This window comes from Zootoca vivipara, chromosome 11, assembly GCF_965207765.1.
Source record: "Zootoca vivipara chromosome 11, rZooViv2.hap1.1, whole genome shotgun sequence".
Taxonomy (NCBI): domain Eukaryota; kingdom Metazoa; phylum Chordata; class Lepidosauria; order Squamata; family Lacertidae; genus Zootoca; species Zootoca vivipara.
The window spans coordinates 38,256,126-38,270,284 of NC_142594.1; the positions used below are offsets into that span (position 1 = coordinate 38,256,126).

At 44.0% G+C, this 14,159-nt stretch overlaps 1 protein-coding gene across 1 annotated transcript in view; it reads left to right on the forward strand.

The window, feature by feature from the left end:
• The window catches only part of MYO3A (myosin IIIA), a 109,370-nt gene that overhangs the window by 84,412 nt on the left and 10,799 nt on the right, over positions 1-14,159 (forward strand). Inside the window, exons 26-30 of the mRNA XM_088653864.1 lie at positions 168-330; positions 1,582-1,668; positions 4,070-4,193; positions 5,027-6,377; positions 6,790-6,928. Of these exons, the coding sequence (XP_088509990.1) occupies positions 168-330; positions 1,582-1,668; positions 4,070-4,193; positions 5,027-6,377; positions 6,790-6,928 (1,864 nt within the window). The remainder of the gene's footprint in view (positions 1-167; positions 331-1,581; positions 1,669-4,069; positions 4,194-5,026; positions 6,378-6,789; positions 6,929-14,159) is intronic.

Here is a 14,159-nt window from a genome sequence, read left to right on the forward strand (position 1 = left end):
CTAGCTAACAGGACCAGTGGTTGGGGAAGATGGGAATTGTAGTCCAAAACAGCTGGAGGGCCGAAGTTTGGGGATGCCTGCTCTAGAGAGTCCAACACTGGGGGTGCCATTTATGGATGGAAGGGGTCATCAGCCTTCATTCTTTCTTCCCTTTTTACCTCCTACAGGTATTTCTCAAATACTATCATGTAGAGCAGCTGAACTTAATGCGAAAGGAGACCATTAACAGGATTGTTTTGATTCAAGCGTATGTCAGAGGGTGGCTTGGTTCAAGGAGATACAAAAAGATAAAGGAGAAAAGGGAAGAAAGTGCAATTAAAATACAAGCAGGTAATAATTCAATGTAACAAACATAATTATGTGCAAGTACAGTTTTTGTTCATATTTATGTGCTTATAGATGTGAAATAAGAAATTCAGTGTAAAACAGCAGATCCTCTTTTTGTTGCAGTTGATTGGTTGTTGGATAATATTTTATCTTGTTTTGTTACCTTTATGCTGTCGTTAGTCATCTTGGGTGACAAATTTTATATTTTAACATAAATAAAAATTTTATATATATTGCACGGTGATGTCCACAGCGCCTAGAACTGGTGGCCTGGGGAACATCTGATGAAGGTTCAGTTGTAGCTGGGGTGGAGTTAATGGGTACACACACACACACACACCCTACTGTTTTTCAGGAAATTGTATTTTTAATTTAATGACATATAATGGCAGGCTCCGTTTAAAGAATGACATGTTGTTTTAAGAACAGGAGCAATCTAAGCGTAAGACCCTCTGAAAATTTCATTGAATAAGACAAGGCAAGTACATAGTGTACCTGGACTTAGAAAAAGCTTTTGACAAAGTACTTTACCAAAGAGTAAGCTTAGCAGTCAAGTAATAATAGGCAATGTCTTCTAGTGGATCAGGAATTGGTTAAGTTGCAGGAAGCACAGAGCAGGAATAAATGAACGGTTCTCCGAATGGAGTGAAATAGAAAGTGGAGTTCCTCAAGGATCAGTATTGGAACCTGTTTTCTACAGACACCTGGTTCACCACTGTGTGAACAGGCTGTGGGACTAGATGGGCCTTTGGTCTGATCCAGTAGGTTCTTTTTATGATTTTATTGTGTTAACCACAAGCGGAACTTTTATCACAATGTATGGAGAATCTGCCCTTTTGATGGTTAATGCTTTCACACTTTTAATGTGATGGGTGGAACTTTGATCCATTCACCACACTTAAGATTTGTCCCCCTATTAAAACTGAATGGGATTTTGTGTCAAGAGAATAATACTGAACTTGGAGCACCCTTCCCCAACCTGGTGCTCTCATCAACCCCAGTGTACAGTGTACAGTGGCCACGGTTGGTGAGAGTTGTAGTCCAACAATTTCTAGAGGGTACCAATTTGGGGGAAGGCTGATTTTGAGCAAACTGTGTTTATTTTGATCCAATTGTGCTTGTAATCTGCATAACAACTCATCTATATACCTCATTCTGAATGTATTTCTTCTCTGTTTCTACTCTGAGCATGCATCAGCAGTTCTGTGAAAATAATTGTGTCTGCTTAAAAAAGCTTTCGCTATCTCTCTTTAGCTTACCGGGGATATGTTACTCGCAAACAGTATTCAAATGCAAAGACAGCATACAAAATCGAAATGTGCATTACCAAGCTACAGGCTGGTAAGTATTTTTTATAATTTGTAAATAATTCTTGTTGATTTAAAAAAAAAAAACATGCATGAGAGTATCTACCGTAGCTGCAGAATACCTAATACAAAGTCAGAGTAGATCACAGCAAATGATTAAATTATCCAAAAAGAGTCGTTACCAGTGTTGGGTGTTTATTATGCATAATTTTATCCCCTCCAAAGCAAGACGTGAGTATTTGGAGGGTCTAAGAATTTTGAGTCGTTGTTAATAAGGGGGGCAGGGATAAAAGCCATGTCTCTTCAAACCGACTTTACTTCGCCACTTATCTGTGCTGTGTGAGACATTCAGATGGGTTTCCCCCCCCCCCAAAAAAAAAATATGTTACTGAACTATGTCCCTTTAGCTAGGTAGGTAGGCTGGAAATTGGCTTGTATTTTGTTGAAGCTCTTCTCAAAAGTTGAGGGTAACGCCATCAGTATGCTTGGCTATGGATCTGGATTAGATGGGAGATCTGCAACTTCCGGCTTTGCCTTCTTTTGTGTCTGAGCTGAGCCGTAATAGGGGGGGAGCATGATAAAGGGGAGCTAGAAGCGAAGCTGGAGGTCAGAGCCAGGAACCAGAACTAGGGAACAAGAATCAGAGTCACGATAGACAGGTCTTCACCAGGGAAAGTCTCTGCCTGAGCAGGAAGCTTTCTTAGCCCTGCTGAGAAGAGGCAATGACTAAACCTGGAGCAGTCTAATTTTATATCATTCCAGTGTCACTGGTGCTCGACCATTAGTCATTTCTATCCTGTTTCATGCAGGCATGTTGGTGGGTTTTTTTAAAAAAAAAGTGTGGTCAAATACACATTTTTGCATAAAACACACATTTTAAAGTGGTTTTCCATTCTTTTTTCCCATAAAACAGCACATAGGTAAAGGTAAAGTCTCGTGACCGACTCTGGGGTTGTGTGCTCATCTCGCATTATTGGCCGAGGGAGCCAGCATAGAGTTTCCAGGTCATGTGGCCAGCATGACAAAGCCGCTTCTGGCAAACCAGAGCAGCGCACGGAAACGCCGTTTACCTTCCCGCTGTAGCGGTTCCTATTTATCTACTTGCATTTTGACGTGCTTTCGAACTGCTAGGTTGGCAGGAGCTGGGACCAAGCAAAGGGAGCTCACCCCGTCACAGGGATTCGAACCGCCGACCTTCAGATCAGCAAGCTCTAGGCTCAGTGGTTTAACCACAGCGCCACCTGGGTCCCCATAAAACAGCACATATTGTATGCATTAATGCGTAAAACACATATTTTGTGCACCCTTTTTGTGCAAAGGAGCTACATTACAAAATCTGGATAAGTGCATAAACTGAGTGGGATATCTAGAAGCAATTTCAGGAGTGTTGGATCAGATTGCTCTGCTGGGGGGGGGGAGGAATTCTTCTCCAACCCTCCCTGCCTATTTGGATGTAGCCACTCCAATGCTCAGGAACCCTCTAATGTAGGAGTGAGAAACTCCAGGTATTATTGAACTCTCAGTTCCCATTAGCCAGCATGACCAACCCATCAGGTATGACTGTTTCCCTGTGGGAAAGAAACCTCCCTGCAAATGCAATGCTATCACATCTAGAAGTGGCCTGGCAGAGAACCTCCCCGCCCCTCCCAATGCGCTATCATTTATTTGCGTAGGAGAGCGTGCAGAAATGTCCCTCCCCACCACCACCACCTGGCGATCTACCTGGCCATCACGATCGACCAGTTGGACATTGCTGATAGTACAGTGCAATGTACCATTTTAGGGTTCCACCATCACCTTCTGCCAGGCCAAGTGTGTGGGACAAACCAGTCCAGTTTTGTGATAGGGGAGTGAACATGTTTCACATAAATATGGAGCTAAATAAGAAGACATTCTGGTGAAAAAGGAGTCCTCCGCTTCTGGGAACAGAATACAAATAATTGAAATAAACAGGCATAGTTCTTTGTTAGTGTCAACTCGGTCAAAATCCATAACATGCTATTTAACACTGTTGGAGTTGGTGATGTTGTTCCCTATCCAACTGCCACAGGAGGAACCATCTTGCCCTGAAGTGAGAGAGAAGAGGCAGAAAGTTTCTTCAAAACATGAGAGAGAGAGAGGGAGAGAGAGAGAGAGTCTGAGAGTCTGCTCTGATATATTTTGATGCTGCTTATTTTTTTAAATTTTTGTTTACGTAAACCACTTTATGAAGTCCACCTGAAAAGCAGCATGTCCTTCCTCAACCTGGTGTCTTCTAGGTGTTTTGGACTACAACTCCCATCATCCCTGGCCTTTGGCCATGCTAGCTTGGGCTGATGGGAGTTGTAGTCCAACAACATCTGGAAGAGCAGCAGGTTGGGGAAGGCTGCAGCATATGAATAGCTCAAATGAATAAACAGATTATTGAGTTACGTTCCTCTTGTAATTTACATCAGCTGCAAGAGGATATTTAATCAGGAGGAAAATTAAGGAAGAAAAGGAAGCAAATTCTAAAGCAGCAACGACAATTCAGAGCCATTACCGGGGATACAGGGAGCGAAGGAGCTTCAAAAGGAAAAGGTACTGTTTGCTTTCTCGTTGTGATTGTTCTGTTAAATGCCGTCTCCTTCTGCTATAAAATATAGTCAGAAACCAGCAATATATCCTACACCATGACGAACTGCAGTCTTCCGTGCAGACAAGGTGAGATATATCTCATTATATTGCGTTTTGTTTTCAGTAGACGTGTCAAAGAAGGGCGTATGATTTCCATTAAAAGCACTGGATGCAAATAAATGAAATTTGACTGCTAACATTTTATCCACATCAGTAGAACAAAAAAATAATAATGAAAGGCAGTAAGCGGCAATAATTTATCCCCAAATCCCGGAAGAATTTTTTAAAAAACGTTTTTGCTTGGTGGTGGAAATGCCATCTGTATCTCCAAAGGAAAGGAGTACCCACAGTTTGTGGCAGGGAGGAAGGGGAAATTGTTTCAGTTCACATCAAAACGGGAACTTACTTGAGTCATGTTTTTTGAACTGATAGGTGAACCAAAACTTGGTCCATCCTTTGAAATTTGTACTTCTCCAAATTTTGAGGTTCAATTCTCCAGCCAAGTAATATATTCTGAAATGTGTGTACTAGGGCAGGGTTGGGGAACCTCTTTGTGAATGATGCCAACTATCTTTTAAACAATCTGAAATAGCTGTTTTTTGAGGTAATATGCTTTGAGTTAGGGGTATTCTTCATTGTCCCCCCCCCCTAAGCCTCTTTCTTCTTGTAAGCAACAACAAAAAAGGGCCCCCAACATTTTCTATTGTTCTCATTTTTAAAATTGCACATATCATATTAACCTTTTAATGCATACATATTGGATCAGGATTACAATATCTCCTAAATGTTTCTGTCAGGGAGTCACTTCTTAGGAAGGAACAGGCTGAAACGGCAGCTACCCCAAGTGAAAAGGAAGAAGAAGATGTACAAATTACAGAGACCGAGAGTAACACGACTGTTGGACACAACAAGTCTCCTCCCCGAAGTGAAGAGGAGGCCGCTGTCATCCTTCAGAGCAGCTACCGTGGTTACAGAGAAAGGAAGAAGGTGAAGGAGCAGGGCTTCAAGGATGTGGCAGGGCAAGAACCATCTCGAGGGGAGAACCTCAAACCAGCACCAGAAGCCGAAGCTGGTATGGACCATTGTAAGAAAATGGGAGATGCAGATGAAGTGCAAAGCCCTCCTGTAGAGGTTGAGGTCAACGCAACTGTTGAGCTCAAGTCACCGCCTCACACTGAAGAGGAGGCGGCTGTTATCCTCCAGAGTAACTACAGAGGTTACAGAGAACGGAAGAAGTTTAAGGATGAGCAGTGTAAGAAACTGGGAAGTACAGATAAGGTGCAGACCTCACCCCCAGAGGTCCATGTCAGTGCAACCGCTGCACCCAAGTCGCCACCTCAGGCTGAAGAGGAGGCCGCTGTCGTCCTTCAGAGTAATTACCGTGGTTACAGAGAACGGAAGAAGGTCAAGGAGCAGGGCGGCAAGAAAGTGGCAGGGCCAGAACCGTCTTCAGAGCAGAACCTCAAACCAGCGCAAGAAGCAGAAGCTGGTGTGGACCAAAAAGGTGTGGCTTCTGTTGCTACTCAGAGCACCTCTGACTTAGATCTGAAGGCACCAGAGGAGAAGGAAGAAGTGCTTCCCAGGAAACGACAGTCTTCCGTGAAACAAAAGCTCCCAGAGGAAGATGAGAAACAGGCCGTTTCCGACTGCTTGCCTAAGAAAGCGTCTATCAGAAAGGCAAGTGAGTCGAGCCAGCCAACTCTGCATGGAAGAAGGGGCTCGGAGGAGCAAAGGCCGGCTCCCATTGTTCCCCATGGCAGTCACCTGGAAAGAGGTTCTTTGAAACACGGCCAGCCACCTCCCTGTGAAAATAAAGCAAGTGTGAGGAAAAGCTCTGCGAGAGGTTCTCAGAAACATATTGAAGCCAGCAAGCAAACCTCGGGAGACAAAGAGAAGGCAGCGTTAGTCATTCAGAGTAATTATCGAGGATACCGGAGGCGAGGACAGCTCAGGAAAGAAGGGAAATTGCCGGGTAGGAACCAAGAGAGAGCACACCATGAGGGGAATGGTGGAGGGAGCAGCCAAAATCCTGGTCCAAAGGCAACAATGGAGATGCAGAGATCCAGCGCTGAGGCTGAGGGATCAAATGATGTTCCGGAAGATGGCCCAGAGAAGGACAAGTCTGATCTGGCGGCATTTTCCAGGCAGGTGAGGAGATTAGAGCTGGGAAACTTTTCCCAATCTGGGGGGTCATATTCCATTCTGGGCAGCCTTCTGAGGGCCACATGCCAGCGGCAGGTAGGGCCAGAGGAAAAAGTGGGTAGAGCAATGAATGCGATTTTTACCTTTGTAATTTAGATTATTTTCTATATCCTCACACATCCAGGGGTGTACATAAGGGTGGGTGAAACCAGCTCATGCTCTGAATTAAAAAAATATGCTTGATAATAACAATATTAATGCCTTTGAAAGTAGTATGACTTCAAGAGTAAGGGTTATTGAGGTTGTCAAGATGTGTATCTACAAAAGCAAAAATCCCCCCCTCTCTCTCCATCATTGCTTCTCCTGCTCCCACTGCCCAGCATTGATTTGCATTAAAGCTGGGTGTTTTATTTCCTAGATATCAAAATTATCGGAAGACTATTTGGTGCTACAGCAGAAGCTGAATGAAATGATTCTCTCCCATCAACTGAGGCCTGTGATGCTCTCCAAAGACAAGCAAACAAATGGCCACCTTCCTCCTCGTGTGTGCCAGCCTGGTAATTAATTAATTAATAAACAAACAAACAAATAATCACTCTCAGCAATATTAATCTGACTAAATGGAATATATTCTGCAACTACAGGGATGGGGAACCTGTGGCCCTAACAACTCTCTTCGTTCCTGATGCGTCTCCAAGAAATTCTGGAGGACCACGGGTTCCCTATGCCTGGCTTTAGACTACATGTATGGCTCTCCAAGGTGTCAGACATGTGCAATTCACCTGCCCTCTCCTTCCACACAGCCAGGAGCAGTTTCATTTGCCAAGTTCAGTTCCATTTTCAGACTTTCTTAGCTCAGCATTACATACAACCCAGCTTCATAATTCACGGTTTAAAGTTGATTTGTTTAGCAGAGATCAAAGTTTGCATTAAACTTCATACATGAGAGTAAGTTCAAATTGTCTGAAAGTGCAGCTAAACTTGACAGAAGTCTTCCTACAGGCCTCAGTGTGCAGAAGGAAATGGAAAGAAAGTGGGGAGGGTGGTAATCTCTCTGTTTGCTCAGGCCCACGGAGGCTCCTCTGTTCCCGCTTATTCTATGGTCCGCATTACATGTGGACCGAGCTATTGTGAGGAACAAATATATGTACAATTTTGCTGCCACTTAGCAATGCCTTTGCCTAATGAAAAGATCCAGTGCTGATGGAAATTGAAGTTTGCATTTTGGTTATCTTAATTACTCATAGTTTCTGAAACCCATGAGAGAGAAAAGTGAATCGAAAGCTTCTCTTCCTTATTTTGGCAGGACCTTTCACCTTCATCATACTCTGTTGCTGATGACTTTAAGCTTTAAGCCGAATTCTAGGATTAAATTTAATGCGAGGCCTGACAGCATGAGTAATCATTCCCAGCTAATATGGATTAAATGTTCAAAATAATATTTTGGGAAAGTAGCAAATGCCACTTTTCACAGAACACACAAGAGAGGGATAAGAGAATGCATAGCTAAAACTACATTTCCTCTCCTTTCCATTCATACATGGCAGAAAGGGAAAGAAGGGACTCAAGGTGTTTAATACCTTGAAAACTTGGTGGTAGAAGTTGTGGTCCAAAACCAGTCTGGAAAAGGCTGAATTAGACAGCAAGTCCTACTCAACTCAGTGAGAATTCTCCTACACACAAAATCAACATTTTCTTTGTAATATGCATTGAATGTATTGCTTACCCATCCCTTACCTCATACCTTTTTTTTCTTACCCACAGTATGGCAAATAAAAATTGTTCTCCTTATCCTTTTAAAACTGCATATAAATAATAATGGGACAAATGTTTCTGAACTCAGCAGCAATTTGATCAGACTCAGGGACAGTATGTCCTTCACTGAATAAATGCTTTTGCGAGCAATTTGCTTTTTTAAAAGGTCTAGATGCCCTTTTTAAACTATTGTTTTAAATGAGGCTCTTTTTTGCATTTTAAACCTTCAAAAATGCTATTTTTCATTTTCTTTATGTACCTGCAGGGTAGTTAGTCATCTTTTCAGCAATAATTTGATTGAGAAGCCTGATATCAAAAGCAAGGAGATTATATATATAATATATATATATATATATATATATATATGTGTGTGTGTGTGTGTGTGTGTGTGTGTGTGTGTGTTATATAAAGTTTTCTTTCATTGCTTCTCTTTGCCCAGCAAAAGCATGGTTTAATTGCTTTTTGGAGTGGAATTGGGAGCAATAATAGCACCTTTCAAGCATTCAATTATTGGCAAAAACAGTATAGGAGCCCCAGAGGCACAAAATCATAGGCATTATGTCTCACGTTCTGTTGCCCTTTGGAAAGGCATTGATGTTCTGAAAGAAGTTTAATTGGCCCATTTTTGGTGTGGTGGGTTAAAACAAATGCATTCAGTGCAGGCCTTTGTGGGAGAAAGGGATAATGAAGTCCTCTGTGTACACTGCATAGGAACATCCAAAACTGCCTTATACTGGTAGCTAGACTAAAGGACCATCTAGTCTCCCCTGACTTTCAGCAATTCTCTAGGATTTCAGGCAAGGGGAATTCCCAGTCCTTACCTGGAGATGCCAGGGATTGACCCAGGGACCTTCTGCATGCAAAGCAGGTGCTCCAACACTGAACTATGGCCCTGAGGGCACACTTGTCATTATGTTGGGATGGGATTCAATGGCACCTTGACACCACATCCAGGTTGCTCATTTGATTTGGAGCTCTTGTCGAATCAACCTGCGTCCTTAAAAGGTCAGGCTTTGGGCAATAAGGACAAGAGCAGGAGAAAGATGCAGTGTAAAGTGTGAGATAACGCTTGCTTTGATACAGCAGCACACCCAGAGGTGCTGGAACTCACCACAAACACCACCCACCTCCCTTGTTTTCTTATACAGTGGTACCTCAGGTTACAAACACTTTGGGTTACAGACTCCGCTAACCCGGAAGTAGTACCTTGGGTTAAGAACTTTACCTCAGGATGAGAACAGAAAAGGCGCTACAGCGGCAGCGGGAGGCCCCATTAGCTAAAGTGGTACCTCAGGTTAAGAACGGTTTCAGGTTAAGAACGGACCTCCAGAACGAATTAAGTTCATAACCAGAGGCATCACTGTAATGGCAATGGAACCCACCTGAGAGGTGCTGGGACTGAGATAATAATAATACAAGGAGTGACTGGAAAGTTCGATGAATGGTCACAGAAATCAGACAGCGTGAAATATTCGAGCATTCGTACCTTACAGGCCTTCAAATTAGGCCCTCTCGGATACAATACACCATTGACAACGTTCGTGGAACTGTTGAAAACTTCTGGAGAAGTCCTCTTTTCATACTGCTTTCAGTTCCCTCGTCACAGCAGCTTGGACATGTGAAATGTTGGGAAATCAGTGCCCTTTCAGTGCAGATTTCTGTTTTGGAAAAAGAAAGGGGGCCAGATCAAGAGAATATGGAGGGTGGGACAACTCAGTAACCTCAGTAATGATTTCACGCGGAATATGCCATTCTTCCGCCATCATTTGGACGGACAAACGGCGATCCCGCATCAATGACTCACCAGCTCTGTCAACATTTGCCGCTGTTCTGCTCATCGACGGTCTGCCAGGCCGAGGGTCATCTTCAGTGGTTTGCCGCTCTTCACGGAAACACTTAAACCACTCATACACTGTCTTTTGAGTTACAGCTTCATCTCCGTACACAATTGTGAGCATTTTGTGGGTTTCCGATGCCGATTGTATGTTCAAATATTTCTCGCTGTCCGATTTCTGTGACCATTCACTGAACTTTCCAGTCACACCTTGTAATAAATTTTATTGTTTCTACCCCACCCATCTGGCTAGGTTCCCCCAGCCACTCTGGGTGGCTTCCAGCAGAATATAACCACATAATAAAACGTCGGACGTTAAAAACTTCCTGGTACAGGGCTGCCTTCAGATGTCTTCTAAAAGTTGTGTAGTTCTTAAATCTCCTTGACATCTGATGGGAGGGTGCTCCACAGGGGCGGGCGCCACTGCCTAGAAGTTCCAATGAATTATGGCTGGGGGAAAAGCCCTGGCGGCATCTAACCTTCCCATATCCAACTCAGAATGAATTGCCATTGACTAGTCAGGGTTGTCTAATTGCCCTGCAAGGAAATCAGGATGAATGCTCAATAAACAAACACCTCACCTGGAAGCGACTTGAGCCCATCCTTGAAGCCCTGACAACTGGGGGCAGCCAGAGTTCCATTCTGCCTCCCAGCTAACAACCAAGAGTTGTTGAGGAAGTGGAAAAACAAGACCTAACTAGCTTAGCTACCGGACTACCTGCTTCAGAATTCCTGAAGACACTGGCAGGGCACCTTTCCATAATTGTCATTTAAATGCAGAAATAGGAAATGTTATTGCAAATAAAAAGTGGGGGTGGGGACAAGGTTGGGAAGAAGGGGGAAGCTGGGGTAGGGGAGGGAGACGAACAAAATCCATTGTTCTATTGTAATGATGTGAAAACCCTCATAAACTATTGTTGTTGTTTTTTAAAAAATGAAAGCACCTTTATCTTAGATTGCTCCGTCATCAGCCCTGAAAATCTGGCTGTGGATGTGGCAATATGCATGCTGGGCTCACAGTTGCTCCCTTTAGTTGTTTGAATTAGTGGAGAGATTGAAGTGGACTGTCGGGATCCAGTGCATGGCATGACTGCATCAGCCCCTGCCTCCACCACCACCCCACAAATAAATGCTACGTAGCTGTGTTCTTACGCAGCATTGAGTGCCATTAGCTTGGGGTTAGTCCTATACTCAATCCAAAAGTAAGCAACTGTTCTGGAGTGTTTTCCACAGGTCCCTGAACACAACCAGTAAACATGCAGGTAGTGTGGGGTGCGGGTGGCGCTGTGGTCTAAACCACTGAGCCTCTTGGGCTTGCTGATCGGAAGGTCAGCGGTTCGAATCCCCATGACAGAGTGAGCTCCTGTTGCTCTGTCCCAGCTCCTGCCAGCCTAGCAGTTGAAAGCATGCCAGTGCAAGTAGATAAATAGGTACTGCTGTGGCAGGAAAGTAAGCGGCTTTTCCGTGCGCTCTGCCACTTGTCATGGTCCTCCGTGCGCCAGTAGTGGTTTAGTCATGTTGGCCACATGACACAGAAAGCTGCCTGTGGACAAACGCCGACTCCCTTGGCCTGAAAGTGAGATGAGCGCTGCACCCCATAGTCGCCTTTGACTGGACTTAACCATCCAGGGGTCCTTTACCTTTACCTTTTACAGTAGTTCCAGCACAAGCTGTGCATCCCAACTGATCATCTAGGATGGGGGTCGACTGTACAAGTGGAGAACTGTACAAGTGGAGAACTTCTTCCTTCCTACCCTTTAGAAAGCAAATAGTTTCTGCAAGAAAATTTCCTGCTCCAGCATTTCTCAACCACTGTTCCGCGGCACACTAGTGTGCCGCGAGACGCTGGCTGGTGTGCCGCGACGTGCGGCGACGAGAAGGGCGATTTGCATTGTCACGTGCCTGGCGGCCGCCAATACACGACACTGACCCGCCGGAAAGCAATATTTCTCCTCCTCTTTCCCAAAGCTCAGTGCAAACGAGCCTGGCGGCCGCCAATAAACATCACTAGCCCACCGGAAAGCAATATTTGGCAAGTGTTTCTTACAGTCATAATTATAATATAGGGCGGCACAGAGTTACATTTTTTAACTTTTTTAATGGTGGTGTGCCTCGTGATTTTTTTCACGGAACAAGTGTGCCGTGGCCCAAAAAAGGTTGAGAAACACTGTCCTGCTGAATAGCATCCTTGTGGAACCCCTTTCTGATAAAGGCATTAACCAGCAAGCAGCAGCAACTGCTAATCTTTTGTTTTCCTTTAAATCAGTTGGCATTTCAATTTCCATAATTACTGTAATAGTTCAAGTGATAATTGTACATGTTTCCTTCAACTTCACTCGTTCTGTATGTCATCTTACAGCTGTGATATGTGAATCAAAAAATAGTACTTTGTATGCCAAACAGGAATGCTTGTCTGCCTCTAGCTATGAATAGGAGCACATTACTCATCTTTGACAACCCACGATGGCTATTGTGTTAACTTTTGATTTTAGCTATATTTCCTGCAGATTATTTTTGTTGGCCACCCAAGGTGAAAGGGTAGCAGGGAAACAAGCTGATGTGTTATGGCTGAGAATTTAATGTTTTTAAATAGCCACTTTAAGGAAGAGGAGGTCTCGGAGCATTGTTGTCCTATGCTTGGCTGCACAGGGACACATTTATCAGCGCATGGAATTGGTATGACGAATATTAACATAATATTAACTCTCATAATTTTCCTAGGTCACCACAATCAGTTTAGACCCCACTGTCTGAAACTTCCATTCATGGTTTGGAACAAAACACAGTTTGCCTGGACAGGCGGAGTCCCCCCCAACCCTAGGTGCCCCCCGAGTGGAATAATGACTCAAGACAACATGCTATGGGGATTAAAATTATTAAGTTTCAGGTGTAGGGAGACCTTGGCTCAGGCATTGGGCATTTATCCTTCTCAGTCCCCGGCCTGGGGGACTTCAGGGTTATCCAGAATGTGTGGGGTTTGTGCTGGCTCTGGAGAACATATGTTCAAGCAGAGAGCCCACCCCCTGTTTCGCCACCGTTGGAGGGGAGAGCAATGACAACCTCTCGGCGTATGGCCAGTGCCTCCCCTCAAGACCCCTTTAAGGGGAACCCTGGTATCACTGCCGCAAGGGGTGTGGGTGACCGTTTCACACACACCCCTTTTAGGAAGATAGACTAAAGGATTCCACCCAAGGCCTGAAACCGCCAAAGTTGTGACGTTTTGCTACAGGAAAGGCAAAACCTGCCAATGCAGGAAAATTCATAGCAGCGCCTGTGTGTGTGGGCAGGATGGTCCCTCCTCTTACCTGGCCAATCCCCTGGCAACGCCTACCCAGGTGGGATTGTGCGATTGGCTGAGGTAGGCGGAGACTTCCAAGTATCCAGCCTGGAGAGGATGAGACCAGCCCAAACTACGAAGAGTCGCATTGGGATCCAGGGGGCTGCGTGCGACATGCAAAAAGCGCCCCCCATTTGATGTGGGGAGTGGTCATTCTTGTTTCGCCTGAATGGCTTAAACAAACGTAGTTAACAAGCCAGGATCTCAAACAATTATTTGATATTCCAGTTTGTTAACTTCCTGTGGGAAATGGCAGTTTGATTCCAAACATTAAGAGAACCTTCACATTTTCACCTCCCGGGTGCAAAGGAGATGGAAAGGAAAATTTGAGAATGTGGGCCCTGCCTGGGGCTCACTACAGCATGTTCTCATTGCTACAAACCATGATTTGTTGTGATATCTGAATGTGGCCTTAGCCATTACACTGCAACAGCATGAGTGTGTGTATGTGTATGTATATGTCCCAGTGAAAGAGTTTTAAGTGAGATTCTAATCTAGCTCTGACTATCTACTTTAAATTAAAGACTCTGTTCATATTTGCTTTCAGTGTAGTAAAATTAATTAATTGCATTGAAATTTCATTGTCTAAGGTAAATTGACTACACCTTGGTTTCGAAAAGCACCATTGTTCTTCAAAAGGCAAAATGTTAAGAGATAATTCTCCATTCATTAAATTAGGCACCGTCTGCATTCCAGATAAGAAGCTAGAACAATAAATGTAATCATTACTCAACTACGTTGTAAATTAACATTATTCCTTCTGGTCCTCCAATATATCAGTGACCTTTCCAAGGCTGCATTTATCACACATAACAAAGAAAAAGTTATACAGCTAATTTTGCTGGTGCTTACACTGATGTAT